The sequence below is a fragment of the Leptodactylus fuscus genome, chromosome 2 (genome assembly GCF_031893055.1).
Source record: "Leptodactylus fuscus isolate aLepFus1 chromosome 2, aLepFus1.hap2, whole genome shotgun sequence".
NCBI lineage: Eukaryota > Metazoa > Chordata > Amphibia > Anura > Leptodactylidae > Leptodactylus > Leptodactylus fuscus.
In genome coordinates, this window is record NC_134266.1 from 25,085,087 (window position 1) to 25,112,438 (window position 27,352).

The following is a 27,352-nucleotide window of genomic DNA, read 5'->3' on the forward strand; positions in this document are numbered from 1 at the left end:
AATCTACAACTTGCAATAAAAACAACCCGACCCTAAAATGGCTCCATCAACAGGAAAAACGGCTATGGACATCAGAACACGGTGACCACTGGCAGATCATTTATTTTAGAAAATGACGTTTTTATTTTGCAAAAGTGCTAAAATATAATAAAACCGATATAAACGTGGGATTGCCGTAATGACTCGCTGGAGGAAGTTGTAATGTCTGGTTCAATCACATTCACTCTACATTAAACAGAAGTGCAAAAAAAATGTATGTCTGTCTTCTGTCTCTTTTACTGCCCCCAAAAGAAAAATGTTCCCCAAAAATAATAAAAGCCAGTCCAAACCTGTCTACTCCAAAATAGTTCCAAGTAAATGTACAATTAGTTGTGTAACGTGGGAGCCCTCAGGGCTGTGTCCGCAGGGGAATAAAGGAAAATAAGTGCATGTAGTGACCGAACTCTCCCGCACCCCTAAAGGGGAATCTGTGTCGTCCTGCCTTGTCACGAATGGCTGTGTATGAATAGAATACGCCATAAATACCTGATGGTTCTCAAGAATGGGAAGGCAAGTGAATGAGGACACGACGCATATGGAAGTTTCTCCATTCACTTGTAAAGGACTGGTGTTTTCATAAGCGAGTCCTCCGTTTGAGAGGAGGGGCTGCTTATGGAGACCCCTGCAGTTGCCATATTTAAATACCTGGCATCTGTTGTAATGATATGGCCAGTGTAGAGAAAGGATTATTTATCATAGCGGGGGGCGCTCTAGTCTCCACATGGTGCAGCCCCATCACATATATTTGCCTTATGAAGGTGCTGCCCGGCATGTCGCCTAGTAAATCCTCTGCATTGTGTGTATTGCAGAGGGATAGTTTACTGGCTTTAGTTCAAGCCATGATGTTTGTGTGTATGGGTGCCAGGTGCCGTGGGCAGTGGTTACCAGGCGTGTTATGGCTGCTGGTGTGATAAGCTTACAGCCGCGCCTGGGAATGCCATGGGTGCCCTGCTATGGGAGACGTCTCTGTGGATTCTGTTTCTGCTCATAGAGCTAATATTGTTACTGGAGTCGAGGGAGACTACTAATATCTGCAGATCGGTATGTATTTTCACTAAATGTGTTATGTGTTTTGGAGTTCGCCCCCGTTTCTATGGTGGGCGAGGAATCCTACCTTTCGGACTTTCATGTGGATACATCATGTCTCTGCTAGCAAACCTTTATATCAGCCACAATGCATTTCCTCTCTACTAACACACAATGTATTCTAATGAATCTTCGTCCGTATGTAAACTTTTTCTTTTCTTTTTTTTTTTTTTGCCCGCCTCAATTGAGGGCGTTAACCCCTCCAGCGCTTTGGTCAAGGCGCCATTTTCCCGGCGGCGCGTGGGTGCCACCATTTTCTTGGCGATTGCATTGCCATGACAGCAATGACCGGCCTTTCATTCACTGGATTCTATTGCAGGCTACTCTAGGTAGCTTGCAATAGAAGCCCCGGTATTTTGCAATGCATTAGCATTGTAATGCATTGCATTAGTGATCAGACCCCTTGGGGTACAAGACCCCTAGGAGTCTAATAAATGCATAAATTTAAAAAATAAATAAATAAAAAAAAAAAAAAAATATATATATATATATATATATATATATATATATATATATATATATTTACTATAACACAACGATCCTTTTACTTCTTCTAGGAATCTCCCACTGAAAGTAGCCTCGAAAATAAAGAAGGTCCAGAACATGTGAGCGGTAAGAGAAAGCTCCGTCGGCGTCTGCCGTGTAGTCTGTGAAGCGCCCACTAATGTCCTGTCTTTATTGATTGTAGTTCGACAACCCAAGAAGGCAAAATCAAAAGGGAAGGGGAGCGATTCTGAGAAACCAAGGTGACTGACATTTGACCAATTTACTTGATTAACTTTCTCTTTCCCACGCATCTGTGTATTGACTATGGACTTGGAGTAGGGGGCTGTGTCAACTGTAGAAAATGAGGTTAGAGGAGAGTCACTTCACTTCATACGCCAGAATCTGAGTATTTTCCGACTCGGTTAACTACACTCAGCGCAACATAATAGTACAATACAGAGCAGGAAGGGGTTAACATGGGAGCCTATGGGCAGTGTATGCCACTGTATACTAATGCAGGTATACAACTGCATCTTCCTCCAATGTACACGGGGAATGTAAGGGAATACACCCTTAGTTAGCTTACTACAAAGTCATATGATTTGGTGCTTATTAGAGATGAGCGAGTACTGTTCGGATCAGCCGATCCGCACAGCACGCTCGCATAGAAACGAATGGACGTAGCAGGCACGCGGGGGGTTAAGTGGCCGGGCGACGTCAAAGCGGAAGTACCAGGTGCATCCATTCTTTTCTGATCCGAACAGTACTCGCTCATCTTTAGTGCTTATACATAACTAGCCTCTGCCTGCGACTTTGTCTGCAGGTTGTTGGCATCGATGATCCGCCTATATTCAGCAAATTACTGCCATCAATGGTTTGGCTGCTCCAGCGTTTTGGCAGCTCTCAAGCCTGCCACTGAACTTGTTCCTCGCGCTGTGCCCGTGATTGTTCTGGCAGTCACTGGGACACCATATAATGAGCATGTTGTTGGCGTCAATGATCCCTCTCAGCTCTGCTTGTGGACAGTTTTGTGACTTCTGGATACCTTTATAGCTGTCATTGTTTGCGACAAATTAGATTTTCTTTTTCCCGGCATGTTTAAAATTGGCAAACTGCCAAAAAGGTGATTGCCCATGTCAGTTTGTCTGCACTGCCTGGAGCAGATCAGATAATATGCAAATGCATGAACACAATCCACTGAGGGTTAGCTGAGTGTTTACACAGAGAGATAACAGACCTGGCTGACATAAGGCTGCTGCAGGAGCAGTGTAATATAGTATGTGAACATAAATTCATAACAGTCATGAATCCATGTCATTTACCGGGATAAAAAGTAGCCGATGTTTTAATCGAGATCACAAACTATCTGTGTGCCAGATTTCATTCAAATCCATTCAGCTGTCTATGCGTGATTGAGGAACAAATATCCAAACATTCACATTCGTAATATTAATAAGATTATATATATATGAAGAGCTCAATGGAAAAATGGCCTAAGTCCAAAAATCAATATTGTGAGAAAAACGAAATTTAAAGTTTTAGCCTAAAGCAAACGTAATGTAATCAGTTATGCAAACGTAATGTAATGAGCAAACCAATGTAATCAGCTAATGAACACCGTTAATCCTAATCATAAATTGTATTATTTATTAAAAAAATTGCAGCTTCATGTATAAATATTATTTATTTAATATTATTAATTAATTACTACTATTATTAAACGATGAAGAATAATAATTACCTGCCTCCCTTTTCGGTGCTAAATATGTGCAAAAGTCGATTTAGAGCCTTTTAAACAATAAGACAAAGTTTTTACACTAATATAAACAACAGACCGGAAGTCACGATTTCAATGAAAAAATGACCAACGAGAGTGAAGTAAGTAAGTTTGTATTGGACTTAGGCCATTATTCCATTGAATGTAAATTCTTCTGCATTGAAATATATGGACTTAGGTCATTAATCCTAGGTACCTTGTAAACCCAATGCATAGAACGAGGTACAAAGAAGCTTTCTAGGTAATAATTTGAAATATGACAAAATGTGGACTTAGGACATTTTTCCGTTGAGCTCTTTATATATATATATATATATATATATATATATATATATATATATATATATATATATTTTTTTAATTATTATTTTTTTTTTAATGGTTTTTTTTTTTGTTGTTGTTGTTTTTCATTTTTTAGAGTTTCAAATCCGAGCACTGAAACCCAAAAGATTCCATCTCCAGGTCCATCACAGGTAAGAAGATAAGATGTATTATACAAGAAGTGTCATTGGCAAACTTGCTGGTGCAGTCCTAAGTTGAAGGCGTATTCCCAGATCAGTATTTAAGCCTTTTAACTATCTGGTAGGTTCCACCTCTGAGACCGCTCCATCTCTCAGCTATTTATGACATATTACATGGATATAACCAGGAATGATATGTGAACCTTGGATTTGGACTGTTCAGTACTCTACTTTGCTTCATTGCCCTTTAGGGCCCCTTCACACAGCGTAAGTGCGCCGCTCATTTAGACACGTATACACGTGTCTGAGTGCGGCGCTTCAAAACACGTGTCCGAGTGCACGCGTCCCATTGAAATCAATGGGCTCTGTTTTGAAGCGCCGCGCTCGGACACGTGTATACGTGTCTAAATGAGCGGCGCACTTACGCCGTGTTAAGGGGCCCTTATGGTGCTGCTGCTTCTGAGAATACGAATTAGGTTAGGTCTACACAGCAATTTTAGACACGACGCCTGTCCTCCTTAGATCAGTGTGACCCCTTCACTAACATAAGTGAACTGAGACACATTGCGACACAGATGGTGCACCAATTGCGACTTCTAGTTGAAAAAAGATTAACAGGGCTTGAATTTTTTTGCAACTTGATGTTGCACCACTTCTCTGGAATGCTCTACCCCGGACAACCAGATTAACTCCAAATTTCTACAGCTTCAAGCGCAAACTAGACACACATTTTCAGACAGGCTGATCACAATTCCTAATGTAAACCCTTCCACAGTTTGAATCCTTAAACCGATCCCTCCTCTGTTCCCTCTCCTGCATTACCCCACACGGTAGGATGCAGATGGTCTGTATATTGCAGATGGCGCCTGGACATAATAACGTTAAAGGACACGACTGCTGACAGCTCATACAGCTTTATGTTTGTGTAATGACACAAAAATGTCTGACCTCTGTATAAGCAATGCCGCCCCTGCTACTTCTTGTCACCCCCTCTACCTCATAGATTGTAAGCTCTTGCGAGCAGGGCCCTCAGTCCCAGTGTGTGAAATGACTTTCTTTGTAATGTATCTTTCTGTCTGTACTTGAACCCTACTAATTGTACAGCGCTGCGGAATATGTTGGTGCTGTATAGATGTATCATCATCATTATTATTATTGGGCTGACATGACGCCTTACATCACACAGCGGGGTCACTGCCGGTCACTGTGTAGCCCTGACCGTATGGAGCAGAATCTTCTCTATTTTACCAACAATGAAATCTGACTTGCAGGTTAACTTGGTCGTAGTCCAGGATACAGTCAGGTCCCTTGTACGTGAAGCGTATGAAGCACTAAATGACAAACGCTGCCGCAACGCGGAGGGAATATTCTCTAAGCTCCTGGACATCCTGGGACAAAATGACCTCCAGGTAAATCTCCTTAGAGAAAGTGGGGGTATTACATGGTGGTTACTAATATCAATGCGTGGCACTTAGCGTGTTTTGTAGAACAAGGGTGGTGAATTAGAGATTCTTCTGATATGGCCGCTTATTCCTTGTCCTGTTCTCCTAAAGCCTGTTTGTGAATAGAGTGCCAGTGTGACCTGGGCCCCATTCACTTCTAAGGGGCTGCGGCGCTGCTGGAGATTAGTCCCAGTAGACTTATAGAAGTAAATGGAGCAGGGTTCACGACAACACACTCGCAATCCATTCACAAGGAGGTTTTCTGTCCCCCGTTCTCCTAATGACTGGTGTTTGGAGCCCCCTGTGATTGGACACTTGTCCTGTGAATAGGGATAAATGTCCGTAACAGCAAAACCTCTTTAAAGTATTCCTATCATTGGATTCCCTTTTTTTTCTCCCTAACACATAGGAGTAGCCTTAAGAAAGGCTATTCTTCTCCTATCTTTAGATGTCTTCTCCTCGCCGCCTTTCAGCAGAAATCCTGGTTTTCTTCGGTATGCAAATGAGTTCTCTCACAGCACTGGGGGTGGTCCTCAATGCTGCGAGAGAACTCTCCAGTGATGCCTCCATCTTCTTCTGGAACGGCCTCTTCACAACGTTGTCTTCCTTCTTTTCAATTTTCTAGGCCTCGGGCCAAGCCGATTGCACATGTCTAGGCCACAAGAAAATGTCCGTTTACACCAACTTACAGTGTAAGTGGCCATTTTTCTTGTGGCCCAGGCATGTGCAGTCGGCTCAGCCCGAGGCCTAGAAGTTTGAGCCCAGCTCTGGAAGAAGACATAGGGAGAGGCCTTTCCTGGAGAAGATGGAGGCAGCACTGGAGATTTCTCTCGCAGCATTGGGGACACCCCCAGTGCTGTTTGAGCGCTGGGCACTGCACCCAGTGCTACAAAGAGAACTCATTTGCATACAGACGAAAGCCGGGATTTCTACCGAACGGCAGCGGGGAGAAGCCTTTCTTAAGGCTATTCCTACGTGTTAGTCAGAAAAAAAGGGAATCCAATGATAGGATCCCTTTAAGTCCGTTCTACACTTTAGATAGCTGTCGGCTGTATGTCTGACTCCTACATGAAAATAAAATCCGTACGAATCTTTGTCTGAGTCCTTACTGCCTGCCAATTGCTCTAAACTAACCACAGTTACTGTGGACACCCCCGAGGTGTTGGCTGCCTTCCTAAATCTGCATTTTTTTGCTGTATACAGTATCCTCCCTAGTTTGGTTGACACAATTGCGGAGTCCGATTCTGCACTTACGCCTTATTTTACACTCATGTCTCACCCATTAAAGAGGTTTTCCGGGCTTTATCCTATCATGATCTATTCTTAGCGTGCTTGGTTTTCTGTAAAGAGGCCACAATGGTCATGTGATCGCCCCGGTCTCTTCATGGACAGGACAGATGTGATTTGTTTCTCTTGTGTATTGCAGAGCTTACAGCTGACAAAGCTAGATTATCTAGTACTTCAGTATGGACATGCAAATGCTTTACTCGGTATTGGACAATGTGTGGTAAGTGTTTATGGATCGTTTTGATGTTTAGTATATGAGGATTTTGCTGGCCATGAATATATAAAGTGTTTGCACATGACTTTTTACAATAATGTTATTTACAATGACAGGAAGAAACCAGAACTGCTGCTCCATAGAGATCATAATCACCATAGAGGTGCTGGTTGGGAGGGAATGGGGTCACCTGTCGCACTAAAACATAAGGGGGTCCTCTGGATGCATTAGAGATGTAGGTGGCTAAATCATGAGACTGCGGCCATCTTTGTTGGAGAGTGCCACATCCATTGTTACACATCCAGCCTATGGGCAGCAGCGTCCATGGAAATGGGAAAACGGAGGGGGTCTAGAGGTCCCTGGCACACCAGTTTATTAGAAATATTAGACATTCCACCAAATTTTTTTTGCATTTGATTTTGACACTTTATTCATTATTTGGACTTGTTTTGTAGGAGTTGGTGAAGGCTGAAAACCAGCTGAAGGGAATTATACAGCACCACTCTAAGGAGAGGTTCAACTGCCTGGCGTTCTATGGAATCGGCAATGTGTATTATAGGCAAAATCGGTAAGTTGGATGTAGGTAATAAATAATAAAAAATATAATTTAAAAAAATACACATTTTAATTGATTATTATTATTATTTATTATTATTATTATTATTATTATTATTATTATTTTATTTTGAACCTTTCATTACAACTAGATTGTAGCCCTGTGTAGATCGCAATTGTTTCTTGTGTATAGGGTGTACTGGACGCCTGTATAATGTAAGGATCAGGGTGATGAGCATTGGCAGATATATGGGGATGATCAGGGAGATCTCGTACCTATGTGTTGGTTTTGTAAGGAGTTGGAGGCACTATAGTGTAGTACCCAGTAGTATAGGACAACAACCACTCAGTGCATGCAATATCAGGGGGACGGCGTTAAGGGGCATCCATATATATATATATATATATATATATATATATATATATATAAAAATATATATATATATATATATATATATATGTCCAAATAAGCTTGCTGGTGACATCTTGTTTTATCCCTTCCCTGGTTGGGCAGCACACACTGGTGGCCAATAATTGTACTGTAAGAATCCGTACTGTTAGTTCATTGAATCAGCAGTTCCAATAGACATTCAAAGGTCTAGAAATGAAGGCGTGACAAATCTGTCTTGTTTGTCTCAGATTTTCAGATGCATTAAATCAGTATATTAAGTCTAAGACCATGGTAAATCACAAGATGGTTCCTGGTGTCCTAACCTGGCCAACCACGTCTGTTGTCATTGAAGAAAGTAGGCCTGAAAAATTACAGGTAAGTGTTAATGGGGTCTTCCTAGCTAAACCACCTTAAATTGTTAGATTCTATCTATCTATGTGTATATCTATCTATCTATCTATCTAGAGAGAGAGATATGTGTCAGTATTCTGTGCCTATATCAGGATTTTACCTTTAATCGCTGTTAACCAGGGTTTGTTTCTTTAGGTTTTTCTAGATAACTGCATTGAGGAGTGCAAGTTTCCGCCTAAACCGGATGCCATTTGCCGCTATGAGCAGTGTTTAAGCTTGCCTAAAGCTCAGATATATTTTTCAGACCCTGATTTCAAGGTAGGCCGGAGCCCTGGCAGTAATGGCAGCCTTCCTATAGGGCCTTGTATATGAAGTCTAGTACAGAAGTGAGCGGGAGGTGTTACCTAAAGCAGCCGATCTCATTCTGACCTGAAGGCTGAAATCGGATTCTTGCATAGGGTGATGAGTTTGGCTTTTCTTCTCTGAAGCCCAAAATGTCTGCTGTAAGATCAGCTTTATAAAATTGCGACATGTGGAGTTATCTTGGATTCGGGAAGGGTTCCATTTTGGGATAGATGGTTTATTGAGCAGTCCTCAATACTGGTCTGCTTGTATCTTGTTTGAACTACGCCCCCTAGCGTGTCGCAAATTTTACGTCATCACTGGACAATGACTTAAAAGGGAACTTCTCAAGGGGATTTGGAGACGAAATCAGACGCAGGTCCTTATGGACTGGGGGTTTAGTGCCCCAAATCCCCCTCACCGGTTTCCTTTAAGGCACTTTTTGGTGTAGTTTCTGGCATGTCACCTCTAATATTCCTGCTATTACTGTATATGACTTCTTTTGACTCCTATATTTCTATCTCTGGGTAGGGCTTTATACGTATGGTGTGCTGCCAGTTCTGTAGAGTTGAATTTCATGTTTGCTGTTGGAAAAAGATGAAGGCCACGTTGTATTCTGATAAAAATGACAAGGTAAAGATAGACTCTGTCCACCATAGAGTCCTTTTGATTTCAGGATAAGAATATGCCATAACCAAATGACATTTTCTATTGGATTGTGCTTTCTTTTGTACACACAGGATTTCCTAAAGTATACATGTCTCACCCCGGACTGCAGAGGGGTCATCTCTCATATAGTAATAATTGACTCCATGGCACAAGTGAAATGTGAGGTATGTTATGTCACCGTCATTGTAGTAAAGACTGTTGGCCCTGTTCACATTGGTGTGTTAAAGGGATCCTATCATTCAGACGACATTTTTTCTAAGTACCACGTCGGAATAGCCTTAAGAAAGGCTATTCTTCTCCTACCTTTCGTCATCTTCTCCGCGCCGCCGTTCGCCTACAATCCCTGTTCTTGTTAATATGTAAATTGGCTCTCTCGCAGCACTGGACCCTAGCGCTCAGACAGCACTGGGGCAGACCCAATGCTGCGAGAGAACTCTCTCCAGCGCCGCCTCCGTCTTCGTCAGGAACGGCCTCTTCATTCTCTTCTTCCGGCGTGTCTTCTTACTTCTAGGCCTCGGGCAGAGCAGACTGTGCATGCCCACAAGCCCCGAGAAAATGGCCGCTTACAATACTATGCAAGCGGCCATTTTCTCGTGGCCTATGGGCATGCGCAGTCTGCTCTGCCCAAGGCTGGAGGCCTTAGGGCTAGTTCACACGCGGGCAAAGGGGAGGTTTTTGACAGCGGAATTCGCTTCAAAAACCTCTCCTTTAACATGGTGGTCTATGTAGACCACTAGCTTTTTTTTTCCTCCTAGCGTTTTCCGCCTGAAGAAGCGACATGACCTTTCTTCAGGCGGAAAACGCCTGAAGAATTGCATAGAAGTGAATGGGAGGCGAAAACCGCGCGGTAAAAAACCGCGCGGTTTTTTGCACACAAAACCGCGCGGTTTTCGCCTGCAGTTTCTATAGCACATATAGGGAAAAAAAACCCTAGCGAAAACTGCTAGCGAAAACCGCGTCAAAAACCTAGTCAAAAACCGCGTGGAATGCAAAAAACAGCGTCTAAAAAACTCCCCGAGGTTTTTTACCTCGCACAAATAAGCTAGGCGGTTTTCACGTGTGAACTGACCCTTAGAAGTTACAAGCCACTGCCGGAAGAAGAGGCTGAAGATGACGCTGCTGAAGAAAAGGAGGCGGCGCTGGAGAGAGTTCTCTCGCAGCATTGGGGACAATCCCAGTGCTGTCTGAGTGCTGGGGCCCGCCCCCAGTGCTGTGAGAGAGCTAATTTACATACCAACAAGAACCGGGATTGTAGGCGAACGGCGGCGCGGAGAAGACAATGAAAGGTAGGAGAAGAATAGCCTTTCTTAAAGCTGTTCCGACGTGCTACTTAGAAAAAACATCGTCTGAATGATAGGATCCCTTTAATGTTTCCACTATGAGATTTCTGAATGGTAGGAATAATCCAGTCTGCTATTCCTGCCATCAGAAATAATGGACGCCTATTTATACTGGATAGACTCATTAGAATTCAGGAGGGTCTGTCAGGACTTGTTGGGATTTTCTGAAAACGGATCAAGTCTGTCATGGTGATGTTATAGACAGAAGCCATGGTGCTAATGTGAACAGAGCTTTAGAAAAAAAAATAATAATTTTTTTACTGTTTTAGTCCAAAATTCACACTTCTTTACAATTTTCTTTTTTTATAGTTTGAAGATAAAACCTTAAAGAAGAAGGAAACACAGAAGCCGACTGGAAAACCTAAAGCCACCAGGTAAGGTTTCTACACATTGAGCTCCAGAAGAGAGACCGACCCTCACAAGCAGTTGTCCATTTATTCATGAATTTTTAGTAGGAGTAACAGAGGGACAGTAGAATTCAGAATTGTAAAAAAAAAAAAAAAAGATTGTCCAGAATTGTTACAAGTATGTAAACAATAGACAAGTCAGGAGAAGAGAAGAGTATGTTATTGTTATTATTATTTATATAGCAGCATTAATTTCATGGTGCTTTACATTTGGGGGTTACATACAGTACACAAAATATACAGGTAGATATAATACTAACAATGACTGAGTGGGGTAGAGGGCCCTGCCCGCGAGGGTTTACAGTCTACAAAAAAAAAAAAAAAAAAGGTCAGGAGGGGAGACAGAGCGAGACTAATGATAAGACCTGTAATAAGGAATAATTGATTTTATTTTTCTCTTGTAACATCCAAGCCATAAAAGCAATAAAGTCAGGTATGAAAATAAATCTGAGCGCAAGAAGGCTATAGAGGAAGAGTCTGTAGGAAATCCTGAGGACAATAAAAAGCAGCCCCCAGAAGCCGTGTCATCTGATGCCGTCGGTAAGTGCACACCCGGCCCCTGGTGCGGCGATGTCCCTACTCTATAGCACCACAATGCATCTCCATACGGTTTGTTTCTTTCTTTGCAGTGACTAATGGCTGCCGTGGCAAATTGGATCCTTTGTTAGCGCAAGTTGTAAAGAAGGAGGGGCTGATAAAACGCGGATGTCCTGCGTGCTTCCCAAGTTTTTGGGACTCTGTATGTGTATGGAGGCTTATAAATCAGGAGAAGCTGGAGGAGCTGGAGCGGAATAGCAGTGCACAGTCCAGTAGTAAAATGAAGGGTTTTCTAACCTATCTGTACAAGATAAATGATATTGTGAAGACCAGAATATTTCTATATTTACTGCTCTTACAGGATGAACATATAACCAGTAGTCTGCACGACTGGCTCCTTATAGTAAATAATAAAGGTATTTTTATTCAGATTTAATCTGTTTCACTTATCTGAACATATACTTTGCCTATACTCTATGGTTTATTTATTCTTGCTGTAAGTGACTGCTGTGGGAAGGGCCAGCACTTCAGTACCGGGCCAATTTGTGGTCCAAGGATCAGACACATTTTAGGGGGTTTTTTGAGGGCTGTAAAAAATTTTTTCTCATGTCTCATTCAACTATTTTTTGTGTTTTTGTCTTTTTTTTTCGGGGACACATAGGGCTTTATTTTTGTTTTTTTATATATATCCAGGACAATACAAACAAAATAGGAGGGAAATTGACTGGTTTTCACTTACAGTTACAGTAATTTTTATTTTGTATGGTGTCGTCAGGGATGGGGCTGTAACCTTTAATAACGACGTTTTATTGGTGTATTATTTTACTTATTTTTTTAAATTATATTATTTACATTTTTTTTTTCAAAACTTTTTTTTTTTTTGTCTCCCCTTAAGGTCATAAGAGACCTTTGGGGACATGTGATCACTTTTTTCTTTGTCAGGGAGGCTGATTTCCCCTATAACGGGGCAGCAGGAATACAGCCTCATGCACAGTAGTATACACGGCTTACAGAGCTGATCTGGGTCCTGTAGGCTGTAGCTCTTGTAAGGCGCTGAGCTCGGCAGATCACATGACCACCGGGTCAGAGGGTGGGCCCCATCATGGTGGCACCCATAGCTGTGTATACAACGCTCATTGATCGTTGTATACACAGCGAGCGAGACGGCAGGGGAGGTAATAAACTTTCCTGCCTTCTTTCTGAGAGCTCCGGCTGAAGTTACAGCCAGCTCCCAGTATCAGCAGCTGCATGATCTCGTACCGGCACGTCCTGTCAGAACAAGGCAACCACCTTCCGGACATTTATAGTCTATGGGCGGTCCGGAAGTGGTTAACATGCCTAATTTCTATTCCTTATTTCTGAACAAACATGAGCCACAACCTGGGCCAGTGGTCAGAACACATGCACACTTGGTCTTGCTTACATGTAAGTATAGGTGGACCTGGTAGGATTAGCTGTAAGCCAAATGTGACCACTCTATAAGGTGTATGGTCACTTCAATATTTCACTTTATCAGATTTTATATAATATGGCCACGTTTAGTGTGTTGAGTCTCTCCTGTGTGAACAAAGCCCAACGATCAGGGAGAGACCCTATGAACATTATTTTGTCTTATTTTATTCTTTTTTTTTTTTTTCTTAAGGTTTGGAAGCCGCAGTAGATTTTCGAGACCGTAATAGAGAACGTCTGAAAAACATTAAGTCAGAGACGTTAGAGCACATATGTTACGTATGGAATGATACCTATGGGAAGAACATAAACTATAAGATGGACTATCCCCTAGAAAATGTGTTGGACGTCCTAAATAGTATGAGTATAGAAGGTTTCCGGTGTTTCTTATGGCTCTTGGAAGAAAACAAGCCTGTCGCGTCGGAGTGTGGCCTGGAAAAAGAACTAGATAAATATTTTCAAGAGATGGGTGAGCAACAGTCAGGCTGATCTTATCAATGTTAAAGGGGTTGTGCTGTTAAGGACATTTAACCCCTATCCAAAGGGTCCCCAAGAAATCAGGAGAATGGGGGGGGGGGGCAAAAGACTCTTTGTGAATGGAGCACCATTGCGCTTTCATGGCCGGCGCTCTATTCATTACTGAAAGGCTGGTAAGCCTGTACAAGTGAATGGAGGGCCGGACACACAAGCTCAAAGGGGCACCATTCACGTGGAGGGTTTAGGGGGAATTCGGTTTTCTATTTAACTGATTGTTGGGGAGCTCAGCTGTTGGGCCACAGGCGATCGGATACTTATACCCTGTCCTGTGGGTAAGCAGAGAAGTCTCGCTAATGGCACAAGCCCTTTCAGTAAAAAAACGCACAAGTTTCTGTAAGACAGAACAGAAGGAGACAACACATTTTTGTGTTGCAAAAAATAAAAGCCAAAGACTTATCTGTGATGTGAACGGCCTCTAATAAAGAGTTGTAACTTTTTTTTTTTTTTTTAACAGATATACCACGTGGTCAGGTACCTAAGCAATCCTTTGAAAATTACAATGTAAGTTAAATGCTCGTTGTTTAGTCACCAGTATTAATTTCTGATGTACCTGAATATCAAATGAGCTCACAAGGTTTGCCTCTTTATGACAACACCTGGTGGTGTAGAAGTGTATGTGATCAGTAGATCCCTGGGCAGTCTGCCATGTGATCAGTAGATCCATGCGCAGTCTGCCATGTGATCAGTAGATCCCTGTGTAGTCTGCCATGTGATCAGTAGATCCCTGCGCAGTCTGCCATGTGATCAGTAGATCCATGCGCAGTCTGCCATGTGATCAGTAGATCCATGCGCAGTCTGCCATGTGATCAGTAGATCCCTACGCAGTCTACCATGTGATCAGTAGATCCCTACGCAGTCTGCCATGTAATCAGTAGATCCCTACGCAGTCTACCATGTGATCAGTAGATCCCTACGCAGTCTGCCATGTGATCAGTAGATCCCTACGCAGTCTGCCATGTGATCAGTAGATCCCTACGCAGTCTGCCATGTGATCAGTAGATCCCTGCGCAGTCTGCCATGTGATCAGTAGATCCCTGGGCAGTCTGCCATGTGATCAGTAGATCCATGCGCAGTCTGCCATGTGATCAGTAGATCCCTACGCAGTCTACCATGTGATCAGTAGATCCCTACGTAGTCTACCATGTGATCAGTAGATCCCTGGGCAGTCTGCCATGTGATCAGTAGATCCCAGTGCAGTCTGCCATGTAATCAGTAGATCCCTACGCAGTCTACCATGTGATCAGTAGATCCCTACGTAGTCTACCATGTGATCAGTAGATCCCTATGTAGTCTACCATGTGATCAGTAGATCCCTGCGTAGTCTGCCATATGATCAGTAGATCCCTGCGCAGTCTGCCATGTGATCAGTAGATCCCTGCACAGTCTGCCATGTGATCAGTAGATCCCTACGCAGTCTACCATGTGATCAGTAGATCCCTACGCAGTCTGCCATGTGATCAGTAGATCCCTACGCAGTCTGCCATGTGATCAGTAGATCCCTACGCAGTCTGCCATGTGATCAGTAGATCCCTGCGCAGTCTGCCATGTGATCAGTAGATCCCTGGGCAGTCTGCCATGTGATCAGTAGATCCATGCGCAGTCTGCCATGTGATCAGTAGATCCCTACGCAGTCTACCATGTGATCAGTAGATCCCTACGTAGTCTGCCATGTGATCAGTAGATCCCTGGGCAGTCTGGCATGTGATCAGTAGATCCCAGTGCAGTCTGCCATGTAATCAGTAGATCCCTACGCAGTCTACCATGTGATCAGTAGATCCCTACGTAGTCTACCATGTGATCAGTAGATCCCTACGTAGTCTACCATGTGATCAGTAGATCCCTATGTAGTCTACCATGTGATCAGTAGATCCCTGCGTAGTCTGCCATATGATCAGTAGATCCCTGCGCAGTCTGCCATGTGATCAGTAGATCCCTGCGCAGTCTGCCATGTGATCAGTAGATCCCTGCGCAGTCTGCCATGTGATCAGTAGATCCCTGCGTAGTCTGCCATGTGATCAGTAGATCCCTGCGCAGTCTGCCATGTGATCAGTAGATCCCTGTGTAGTCTGCCATGTGATCAGTAGATCCCTGTGTAGTCTGCCATGTGATCAGTAGATCCCTGTGTAGTCTGCCATGTGATCAGTAGATCCCTGTGTAGTCTGCCATGTGATCAGTAGATCCCTGTGTAGTCTGCCATGTGATCAGTAGATCCCTGTGTAGTCTGCCATGTGATCAGTAGATCCCTGTGTAGTCTGCCATGTGATCAGTAGATCCCTGTGTAGTCTGCCATGTGATCAGTAGATCCCTGTGTAGTCTGCCATGTGATCAGTAGATCCCTGTGTAGTCTGCCATGTGATCAGTAGATCCCTGTGTAGTCTGCCATGTGATCAGTAGATCCCTGTGTAGTCTGCCATGTGATCAGTAGATCCCTGTGTAGTCTGCCATGTGATCAGTAGATCCCTGTGTAGTCTGCCATGTGATCAGTAGATCCCTGTGTAGTCTGCCATGTGATCAGTAGATCCCTGTGTAGTCTGCCATGTGATCAGTAGATCCCTGTGTAGTCTGCCATGTGATCAGTAGATCCCTGTGTAGTCTGCCATGTGATCAGTAGATCCCTGTGTAGTCTGCCATGTGATCAGTAGATCCCTGTGTAGTCTGCCATGTGATCAGTAGATCCCTGTGTAGTCTGCCATGTGATCAGTAGATCCCTGCACAATCTGTCTTGTGAAAATATAGCTCATCCTCTACTTGATTTGCATACTAAGCTGATTGTACTTGAACATAAATAACCCATTTTCCTTTTTCTTTATCTTTTTTTCTTTTATTCTGTCCTATAGAATAATTTGATGAATCTTAAAATTAAACATAAAAAAAAGAAACGGAATCAACCTGTAAAGGTAATTGACTTTCCTCTCCCTTTCCCTTCTGTGGTTGTCATGTATAATGTTGCGTTACATAGTTACACCAGGTTCCCTTTAATGCCGGGTGTCCGTCCTTTGGAGGACCGTACTACACAATAGCGGATGCCAAAGGAGCCCGAGGTATTACATTGACTATAACGGGGTCCGTTGGATGTTTCCTCACTTACTCTTTGTAAGTGGAATCAGTAGATGAAAAAGTCAGGCGTCCATTTCTATTGGATTCAATCGATACTAGACCTAACCTAATGTTATAGCATTTATGGATTTAGTTTTATGTCTCCATATCTTTCCATTTCTTTCATTTAACACAACATCTCCTTTGTTGATAATTATTGATTTTCATTATTCTATAGATCTAACTTTGTGAAATTTTGGTTTTCAGACAACTTACAAGCTGTCGGGAGCAGTCAGTACTAGATCACAGGATGATGATATCTTTACTGAAGAAAATACCTTGTAAGTCTGTTCTCTTTACAGTTTCCAGTTTCTCTTTGGATTTTCTATGATATTGTAGATTAGTCCTGAATTAAACCAGAACACAAATACAAAATAAGGCTGAAAATAAGTGAATCCAGTATTAAACATATAACGCAGTGTCAAAAAGACAGGATAACTTTTATGAATAAAAATACAAATATTTATTGAAATAAAGAAAATAATATATAATTACCACAGATATGTTAAATATAGGAAGGACCAATACAAAAATATATACCATAGTGGGGTAGCTACTATGTTATGAAGTAATGGTGGTACATCTGTGTTGGGTCAAATATGAAAAAACTGTGTAAACAACCAATGAACCTTAAAATAATTTACAGTGCCAAAAGCATACCAATAATAATGTGAACACAGAACATAAGGCAACAGTGAATAACAACACCCTAAGGTAAAGTATAAGAAGACCCAGCACAGAATACAATCCACATTGTCATGAGCCTACCCGGTTATGGAGCGCCCGACGCGCGTTTCGCCACTTCCTGATATTTAACATATCTGTGGTAATTATATATTATTTTCTTTATTTCAATAAATATTTGTATTTTTATTCATAAAAGTTATCCTGTCTTTTTGACCTTCGTTATATCTGAATTAAACCAGGTTGCTGAGCTAACAGTTGAATGTAGCTTCCTGCATTATGTAAGGAATCACTGGTGGTCTAGAGTAATGAAGGGGTTTATATAAGGAATCTCTGGTGGTCTAGAGTAATGAAGGGGTTTATATAAGGAATCACTGGTGGTCTAGAGTAATGAAGGGGTTTATATAAGGAATCACTGGTGGTCTAGAGTAATGAAGGGGTTTATATAAGGAATCTCTGGTGGTCTAGAGTAATGAAGGGGTTTATATAAGGAATTCCTGGTGGTCTACAGTAAAGAAGGGGTTTATATAAGGAATCTCTGGTGGTCTAGAGAAAAGAAGGGGTTTATATAAGGAATCCCTGGTGGTCTAGAGTAAAGAAGGGGTTTATATAAGGAATCCCTGGTGGTCTAGAGTAATGAAGGCGTTTATATAAGGAATCTCTGGTGGTCTAGAGTAATGAAGGGGTTTATATAAGGAATTCCTGGTGGTCTAGAGTAAAGAAGGGGTTTATATAAGGAATTCCTGGTGGTCTAGAGTAAAGAAGGGGTTTATATAAGGAATTCCTGGTGGTCTAGAGTAAAGAAGGGGTTTATATAAGGAATTCCTGGTGGTCTACAGTAAAGAAGGGGTTTACGTATGGAATCCCTGGTGGTCTAGGGTAATGACGGGTTAAATGTAAGGATCTTTGGTGGACTAGTAAAATGGTTAAAGTGTACCTCCAATTATAAAACAATTCCTAAATAAATAAGATTTATTACAAAGTTTCTTATATTCACCTGTACTATTCTCATACTCCTCTATGGAAAGTTGTTTTATTATTCAAGATGAGCTTTAATTCTAGTGTCCCTGATGGAGGGCTTAAGGGATTTCCTGCTTACTTAGATTGATGGTTTGTACAACGAGTGAGCAGAGGGGCTCCCACCCTGCCTATGCACTGGTGATTTCCAGGGGTCCCGGTCGTCAGGCCCCCTCAGATCTAATATTGATGGCCTTTCCTTAGGATAGTCCATCAGTCTTGGAAAACAGATAACCCCTTTCAATGCTTCGTACCTGTGTTATAATGTCTTACGTCTGTCTTTGCATTTCTCGTCTTCAGAAGCCTTTTGGACCCCAATGAACCCTTTGTGGTTCCCGAGTTGTTGCGCAGTGGCGTAGAGGAGTTGGAAGCCATTTATGAGCTGGATTTATATACAGACCGTGACCAGGTGCTGGTGGATGAAATCATGGAGGAGCCCATCAGGGAAACCCTCTATGAGTAAGAGCTTGTTCCTAAATGCCGTAAAACAGTCCACTGTTTAGCCGATGATTTACAATTTAACCCATTAACCGCTGTCATTTTTAAGTTGCTGGAAAATCCCTTTAACAGGGAAGCCAGACTCCATGGTTTTCTCTGAGTGGGTCTCGCAGGGTCACCTGACCATATAGAAGACAATAGACTGAATATGACTGGGAAAGTGGCCGATGACCCTGGTTCAGTTTCCTCATTTCATTCAGTTTTTTTTTTTCTAGGTATTTCTCTCAGATATTAGACGAATATGGCCCATTAAAACCGGACGATGAACGTTTAATAGAACAATATAAAGACTTTCCTGAAGAGACGCACAGGATGGTGGAAGCGGCCGGTGGTCTTAAAATTTTTCTGTTGCAGTCAGACAAATTTACTATTGTGGATGACCTGATAGCGCTGTCGGCTCACTATAATACTCCCTTTAGAGAACCTAGATATCAGCTTAATCCCACCGCCGAGGAGTTCAGGCCTTCCTATAGTACCCTTGTACTGAATAATGTAGAGCTGTATTGTGCCTCCAGCCATAAGTATCATATGTCTGACTCTGGGGCCTCTGAATGTAGTGAGCTCTCAGCCCATCATAGCGACTTGGATCTAAATTATCGGAAATTTGCTGAGCCCTTTAACAGCCCCCACCTTACGACTCTCCCTGGATCGGCGTTTGACCTGAATGAGAATCACGCCTTTGACAGTCCCGTCCTAGATGATGATCTGGATGAAGTACATAGCTTAACTAGCAACGGGTCCGAATTATTTAGTATAGATGAGGAAGACGAAGAAGAAGAGGAGGACTCCTCTCCGGAAGCTGATACTGATATAAGCCAATGTGAATCCTCTACGGAAGACTTACACCAGATTAATAATATATTCTCATCCAAGAATAAAATATATCCCAAAAATATTCAGACTGCTATAGTATCGGTGCAGGTAAGGTTATAGTGCTGTGTGGCCGTGTGTGTTGTGTGAGTGGTCCTAAAAAATACCCTGGTGTAGGTCATTAATAGGTGATATTTGGAGGTATGAAACCAGGGACCCCTACAGATCAGCTGGTCAAAGAGGCTGAAGCCTCTTCACTGAATACCAAACACAGCGCTGTATATGGAGCAGGAACTGTGCTTGGTATTGTAGATCAGCCCCATTCACTCAAATTGGACTAAGTTACTCCTCTGCCACGTGACTAATGTACGTGATGTCCTTTACACCGGGAAGAGTTTACTGCCCTTGTACTGTGGCGTCATGATCATCGGTCCCATGGTATAATGGCCGACTAGGCCTGAGCCCCTATGTTATGTCACTGTGTAGGATATACCGTAGGGAGACTAGTGCTTATCCGAATACTGCAACCAGGTGATCTGTGAGAGTCCAGTGTCTCAGACCCCTGCAGATAGCCTATTCTAGAGAGAGGTCATCAGTATGTCAGTCCCAGGTAAAGCCTTTTGTCATGGGGTTTTACCTCTGCCGGGGGTGGGGCAGGTTTTCAGCCTTTGTATTGCAAATGATACAAACCACATAGAGCCTACTGTTCAGAGCCGACAGTGCAAGAACATTTGTGCTGCAGCTTTTTTCAACAGTATGTAGATGGGATTTGTTGAAATTTTCATCTTGCTGAAACAAACATTAGGCACGCTTCTCTCTAAGGGTAAGTTCACATGGTTTTTTTTTGCTCTGGATCCTGAGGCGGAGGCCGCTTCAGGTTCCGGACCAAAATACGGGTAGCTGCGACTGGATGCTGGTGTAGTGCACCCCACTCTGGATTAGGCCCAAATGAATGGTCCTAGTCGGGAGGAGGGAGGGTCTTCAGGCGGATGTCGCGAGATGACTCTCCCGGAAAGAATGAGCATGTCGCATGGAACAAATGGCTCCCGGAAAAAAGAACTGACCGGCTCCCATTGATTTCAATGGGAACCGTCTTTTTGGTCAGGATTTTGAGGCGGATACGGCCTCAAAATCCTGATAAAAAAAAAAAAAACCTTGTGTGAACTTACCCTAATTGTTCTCATCCCCTTCCAGGGTTAGTGTTCCTTTATAGAGGCCAAAGGCCTCCTGTATACAGTAGTATTTGGGCTCTTAGTACTGTTTTACTGCATTGTAGTGTATATCCCCCATTATGGTAACTGCGGCATGTTCCAATAATCCGATTTCTCATGTAAAACTGAAAATGCAGTAGGGGCCACGGCACTGTTCCATTTTCCAATCACACCTTGGGTGCATGACACATATCTCGGCTTGTAATACTCTGCTCATGTGTGATATATACCTTGGCCGGTGGAGGTCGGGTCTGCGGCATACGTTGTACATTTACTCCATCACTGCATGCTGGTACATAGGCGTGTATACAGATATTTCACTAGATAGTGAGTAGTGCAGCAGTATATGCAGGGATCTGCCCCAGATAGCCACCATGTATGAGACAGAGGACTTTCTCATCCCTTTAGTTTTAATCCTCTTTGGTCTGTACATGCCCTAGTAGCATAGGCCTAATAGGGCCAACCAAGAACTGTGGGATGGAAGTACAACCCAGCTGTCCATAGGCGCATAAAGTATGTCCATTTTGAAGCAATTATTATCTGCCCATGTTGGTTTATTGTAAATTGTATTAACTGAATATTAATAATTGTGAATTGCTCCCTTGTTTCACAGCAGGATTAACTAAATGTTCTTCCCCTTCTCTTGATATTCCAGGTCGACATAGAATATTCTCATCATGAAGTTAATACAGAACCCTTTCAACCCTTCGAGACACAGCAGGTAACTTCACTTTACTTCTTCAGGCCAAAATTTATGTCCATGTACATTAAAGGTTCACTAATGGGTATATAGAACCTGCCAAAGGGGTAAAACATCTCTATAGAAAGAAATAGAAATATACACAACAGTATCCTACGTAAAATGGATGTGGGATTCTTGGGAATTGTAGGCGGGGGCCTGTTTGGGGCTAACCAGTACTAAAGGCTTTTTTCCAATCTCAGTGTTTCAGCAGCCTGCCTGCAGTCTCATCTTCTCGCTTTCTGTATTTGTATTAGAAGTGATGGTGCTCATGAGATCGGTTGCTGTGACATCAACAGCCGAGTCCCATTCAAGTCAATGGGGCTGAGCAGCAAAACTAAGCGAAGACTCTATGCTATGTACGGGCGAATTGACCTGAAGAATGAGCATGTCGCTTCTTTTTTTTCCCGGAGCTGGAACAAACTGCTCCCGGAAAAAAGAATTGACCGTCTCCCATTGATTTCAATGGGAGCCGTCTTTTTGGTCAAGATTTTGAGGCGGATTCGGCCTCAAGATCCTAACGAAAAAACCCCGTGTGAACTTACCCTTACATCCCCACCGATCACTGTAATATCCAACAGCTTCTCGCAGCCCCGTAGAAGTGACTGGAGCATCGGTCACCTAAGCGCCCTCCTGCCAACACAATAACAAAAAAATAATATGGATCCTGGAAAACTTCTTTAACCCTATCCAATCCTCAGCCACAGCCCCAGGTTCCTTTCCGCGGGCTATAAACTCTCTGCAGTAATATGAGTTAGGTGGACAAGGTCTATAGTGTTTGTGTAGAGAGAATTCCCCATTAATGAGTAACCAGCCGGGACAACAATAGTGAAAATATTACAGATACTGTATGAGATGGACTTACTGGACTCTGACCCAGCAAACGTGACTGTAAGTCTGGCTGCAGAAGAACTAGGCCCTGAGTTATGGTTGGACATGCAGAATCCTCTGGGGTCTGTGCAGGCGTTGTGCGCGGTGCTCCGACCATACACGACCTCCATGTACTGACTGTAGGACTCCGCAGCTGAGTAATATGGCCGCCTTCTTAGCATGGAGACACTACACTCGCTGCAGGTATTTATTACAGCTTTCATATGTGCTAGTCTGTGTTATTGAGAGGGAAGTCCGCCTGCCTCTGTCTGTCAGAATTGTGAGGTGAGAGAGGGAAAGCCGGGGCGATATTGGGTTCCATGTAGGTGTTAAGATTTTAGATTTCTCCTCCCAAGATTACACTGGTCAACAGCAAAAATGTTTCGGGCATCAAACCAGTTGTTCTTAACTAATTTTGGGGTGCTGAGATTGAAATTGATGCTAAAATTTTAAAATTGGCTTTACTTTTCATGATATAGACGTGCATTTTATATTTCTATTTATATTTGCTTAAGAAAGCCTACCACCTGTATTTTGGCTGCAAAATAGGCAACCAGGAAAAGAGTTGGGCTCCACACATATGCTGGAATACATGTACTTCAAATCTCAGACAGTGGTTGAACCGGAAGAGACAGTCTATGCCGTTTGCAGTGCCAATGGTCTGGAGAGAGCCATCTGACCATAGTGACAATTGCTACTTCTGCAAGGTGCCTCCAATTGGGAAAGGAATTTCAAAAAGAAAGAAGTGGACTTTACAGTATCCGAATATTCCATCTGCGATACGCCCAGTAGCTCATTCTGAAGAATTGCCAGTTCCAAATGCTCCAGAAACATTCTCGCTCGATTCCACTGACGAGGAAGAAGAAGGAGTTTGTCATGAACCATCTACCTCGTCAGATCCAGACTTTCCTGCATCACTCTCCACTGAACCGCACCTTATATCGCAAAGTGAACTTAACGATCTTGTTAGAGATCTAGACCTGCCCAAGAGTAAGGCCGAGCTCTTAGGTTCCAGACTTCAACAGTGGAATCTGTTGGCAGATGATGTTCGAATTTCTTTCTTTAGGAACCGTCAACAGTCTCTTGTCCAATTCTTCTTCATGGAGGGTGATCTTGTTGTATGCAATAACATTTGTGGTTTAATGGATGCTCTCAAAATCAGCTATAACCCCGATGAGTGGAGGCTATTTATCGATTCATCAAAGCTAAGTCTTAAAGCTGTCTTACTTCACAATGGCAATGCACTACCATCAGTTCCAATTGGTTATGCTGTTCACATGAAGGAAACCTATAACAACATGAAAGAGCTCTTCAGATGCATAAACTATGATCAACATCTGTGGTGTCTCTGTGGTGACTTGAAGGTGGTAGCGCTAGTGCTTGGTCTACAGGGAGGATACACCAAGTACTGCTGCTTCCTATGTGAGTGGGACAGTCATGCAAGATCAGAACACTACAAGAAAAGAGACTGGCCACTCAGAAAGTCACTGCAGCCAGGGACTAAAAATGGTATGCATCCAGCACTTGTTCAAGCAGGAAAGATTCTGTTACCTCCTTTACATATCAAGCTTGGTCTTATGAAGAATTTTGTAAAGGCAATGGATAGAAATGAAGAGGCATTCAAATATCTCCTCTGTAAGTTTCCAAGGTTGAGTGAAGCAAAGATAAAAGCAGGAGTCTTTATTGGTCCTCAGATTCGTATGCTTCTTCAAGATGACGAGTTTTACCATTTGCTGCGTGGCAAAGAAAAGACTGCATGGGAAGCATTCAAGTTACTCGTGACTAATTTCTTGGGAAACACCAAAGCAAATAATTATGAAGAGTTGGTTGAAAATCTCCTGAAGGCATATAAAAACCTGGGATGTAACATGTCTTTAAAGATTCATTTCTTACATTCTCATCTAGACTTCTTTGCACCAAACTGTGGAGCGGTGAGCGATGAACATGGTGAACGATTTTATCAGGAAATTGCGACTATGGAAAAGAGATATCAGGGTAAATGGAACCCATCAATGCTTGCAGACTACTGCTGGACAATTATCAGAGACAATCCCATGTCTGAATACAAGAGACGTGTGTAAAGGAGCCGAATAGCAATTCAATAAGGATCTACGTTCCAAAGTTCAATAAACATACTTCATTTGTAAAAAAAAATTCTTAGATATGGCTATAAATTATAGTTGTTTTTAGATAGAACTAAGTTTCCTAAGAATATATTTCCAAAATTTTAAAAACAGTAAACTTGCACCTCTATTATTGCAGAAGTAATAAATATGTATCATATTCTATACAATTCACAAAACAGTAAAATGAGAACCCTTCGATATCATAGAAACTAGAGCCAATTGACAGTTTTCCTTGTGATATTTGAATTCAGCACGTAAAAATCATTAGGGAATGACTCATTTCATTTCAGAAACAAACAACTTTTGAAAATTTGTTGACCAGTGTTATCATTAAAGGGATTTTGTGAAACTAGATCATTGATGACCTATACTTCGGCTAGGTCATCAGTGGATGATCCGTGGGGTTCTGACACTTGGGACCCCCATAGATCAGCTGTTCCCTTCTCCCTGAGCACCACTTTGCTTCACACACCATGTGATGTCCCCATTACTGGAGCTGTGACCAATAAAGGGGCTGAGCTGTGATACTAAGCTGTTCGGCGCTGTTCTTCAGAAGCACTAAAAAGAAGGCAGCGCTTGCCCAAACTTCTTTAATGATCTGTTATAAGGACACGTCATCCATTATGTAGCCTGGCAAACCCCCCCTTTAAGAGTTACCCCACAATATATTATTAATTTATTCTGATCATAAGTGAAAAATATTGTATAATATTGTTCTTGCGTTTTAAATATTGGTTTGTGTACTGGTTTGGCGCCCCCTGGTGTTCTTTTGAAAGCCTCTCAGTATGTCCACCAATTGTATCCTGTGGGGTGGTCGCACATGCTCAGTAGTCTGTAGTCCCCAGCACCAGACACTTTAGGTGAAGGTTCTTAGAAGGAACCCTAAGCTATAGCCCTGTATGAGGACAGCATGCTTCCCCTATGGTCCTTCCATATTAACTGACTTTCCCTTTTATTTCAGGGGGATATTTTGCGTATGGAAAAAGAACATCTAGTACTAAGCGATCAGCTGCAAGAGGCCACGGACAAATACGATAATCTGCAGAAACGCTACCAAGAGGAAATCACAGGCCTGGAGGAGCAGATAAGAACGACTGTAGAAAGTAATAAGGTTTGTGCCGTGTTCATGTCCTTGTTTGTCGCGGTGTTGGTCTAGGTTATGACCTGCTCATGTGTCCGCTGATATACACTTACATGTGCAGTAACTGTTCCTGCCTCTGCTTCCTCATGATGTTGTGGTAAACTGCTGCAGAACCTCTTTCATGAGAGCTATGAAATAGTACATGCAGCAGGGGTAGGCAAGTGCCGTACGTTTATAGGTCTAGTGCTATGCCTGGCTGTTTAACCCCTCAGATGCCACAGTCAACACTGAACATGACATCTGAATGGTTGAATAGACCAGGATCGGTCATCGGGTCCAGGTTAGTTGAGGTCGGACACCTATAACCCCATCAATTATCTGTTCTCAGCAGCTGAGAAAGCGGACAGCGCCACTCTCTGTGTGGTGGCTGAACTAAGTCATTGCAGCTTAGGTCCTAAGGGGAAGCGACCAGCAGAACCTGATCTGGACACTACCTATATATGTTGTAGGAAAACACTATATCATTGCTGTTTTGTCCCCTCCCCCCAAAAAATAAATGACTAAATAAAAATATATGGATATGAAAATTACAGGTGTGAGATCTGTATGGTAACCACAAAAGTCAGGACGCAAGCGGTAAATCATTTTCTTTGCAGCTGTCTCTTTATATGATGTATATAATTCCCTTCCTCTATAGATTGCGAAGACAGAACTGGTTTGGCTTCAACAGGAATATGAAAATGAGACCAAAAAATGGCTGCAGGAGAGGAAAGAAAACCAGGAGAAGCTGAAGACTCTGAAGGCCAACATTAAATCAGTTACAGAAAGTAATGAGCGGTAAGTCGTCTTCATGGGTCTGCCATGTACGTGCCATTGAACATGATCTGGTGAAGAAATGGGACACTAATTTGCATAGTATTGCGCCACCTGGTGTTTGAAGTGTATAGCAATATGCATGTCCACCTAATGAATGGACGCACATGCTCAATCACTCTCCACATTGCCAGGTCTCTGCATAGTGATCTTCTGTTCAGTGCAGGGAAACCAATAGCAATATGGCAGTATCTGGGGATGGAGGTGATGTCCGGTTTCTTTCTGTATTTGACCTCGTCTGATTTTTCCCAAAATTACATTTTCTTCTTTCTTTACTAAATGATCACAGATATTCAAGAAATATAGAAGAGAAGAAAAAGAAGTATGAAGTCTACATCGAGGATTTTGCAAAAATACAGTAAGTTACATCTGGTTGTGTAGAATTTCATAAATCTGCCCCCTATTGGAAAGAATGAGGATCTTCTATAATGTCCATGTTTTGGTTACTCCACCATAAAAGTATTGACATTGGAGAGCGCAAGCTTGGAAGACAATCTTAGAAAGGACCTGGAAATAACATTCTTATGTGTTTGTTCACACAGTTGCAGTAAATTTGAAACTGAAAGCGCAAAGTTGGAAAATCAGATTAGTAAGCGCATGGCAGAGAAAGAAGAAGCCGCACAAAGGGCTGCTATGGCCGAGGTAAGGCCCCTTTCACATGACGTGGCATACGGATACATGGCCGCCTGACTGATACGTTTTTATAGCTGTTTACGCTGGGTTCACACCTGCGTTTGGGGTCTCCGTTCTATGGTTTCCGTCTTCTGCATGCCAGAAGATGGAAACCATAGACCGGGTCCGGCCGTGCGCGGCGGTGAGCGTTTTGCGCTCTCCGCCGTGAAACCGGATTTTTTTATCCGGACACAGAGTACTGCATGTCCGACTCTGTGTCCGGATTATAAAACCCGGTTTCGCGGCGGAGAGCGCAAAACGCTCACCGCCGCGCACGGCCGGACAGCTTTCTCACCCATTCAAAT

The 27,352-nt window shown here is 42.7% G+C and overlaps 1 protein-coding gene across 2 annotated transcripts in view; it reads left to right on the forward strand.

Annotated features, from left to right (window-relative positions):
* The window catches only part of TTC3 (tetratricopeptide repeat domain 3), an 82,921-nt gene that overhangs the window by 44,564 nt on the left and 11,005 nt on the right, over nucleotides 1-27,352 (forward strand). For both annotated transcript variants that reach the window (XM_075263519.1, XM_075263520.1), the window contains 24 exons: nucleotides 1,683-1,737; nucleotides 1,814-1,871; nucleotides 3,807-3,861; nucleotides 5,121-5,258; nucleotides 6,718-6,798; nucleotides 7,248-7,360; nucleotides 7,987-8,113; nucleotides 8,285-8,407; nucleotides 8,963-9,064; nucleotides 9,172-9,264; nucleotides 10,750-10,814; nucleotides 11,260-11,387; nucleotides 11,477-11,800; nucleotides 13,027-13,302; nucleotides 13,825-13,871; nucleotides 16,208-16,267; nucleotides 16,674-16,747; nucleotides 18,468-18,626; nucleotides 18,881-19,586; nucleotides 21,342-21,407; nucleotides 25,383-25,532; nucleotides 26,200-26,339; nucleotides 26,665-26,733; nucleotides 26,918-27,017. In XM_075263519.1, coding sequence (XP_075119620.1) covers nucleotides 1,683-1,737; nucleotides 1,814-1,871; nucleotides 3,807-3,861; nucleotides 5,121-5,258; nucleotides 6,718-6,798; nucleotides 7,248-7,360; nucleotides 7,987-8,113; nucleotides 8,285-8,407; nucleotides 8,963-9,064; nucleotides 9,172-9,264; nucleotides 10,750-10,814; nucleotides 11,260-11,387; nucleotides 11,477-11,800; nucleotides 13,027-13,302; nucleotides 13,825-13,871; nucleotides 16,208-16,267; nucleotides 16,674-16,747; nucleotides 18,468-18,626; nucleotides 18,881-19,586; nucleotides 21,342-21,407; nucleotides 25,383-25,532; nucleotides 26,200-26,339; nucleotides 26,665-26,733; nucleotides 26,918-27,017 — 3,309 coding nt within the window. The remainder of the gene's footprint in view (nucleotides 1-1,682; nucleotides 1,738-1,813; nucleotides 1,872-3,806; nucleotides 3,862-5,120; nucleotides 5,259-6,717; nucleotides 6,799-7,247; nucleotides 7,361-7,986; nucleotides 8,114-8,284; nucleotides 8,408-8,962; nucleotides 9,065-9,171; nucleotides 9,265-10,749; nucleotides 10,815-11,259; nucleotides 11,388-11,476; nucleotides 11,801-13,026; nucleotides 13,303-13,824; nucleotides 13,872-16,207; nucleotides 16,268-16,673; nucleotides 16,748-18,467; nucleotides 18,627-18,880; nucleotides 19,587-21,341; nucleotides 21,408-25,382; nucleotides 25,533-26,199; nucleotides 26,340-26,664; nucleotides 26,734-26,917; nucleotides 27,018-27,352) is intronic.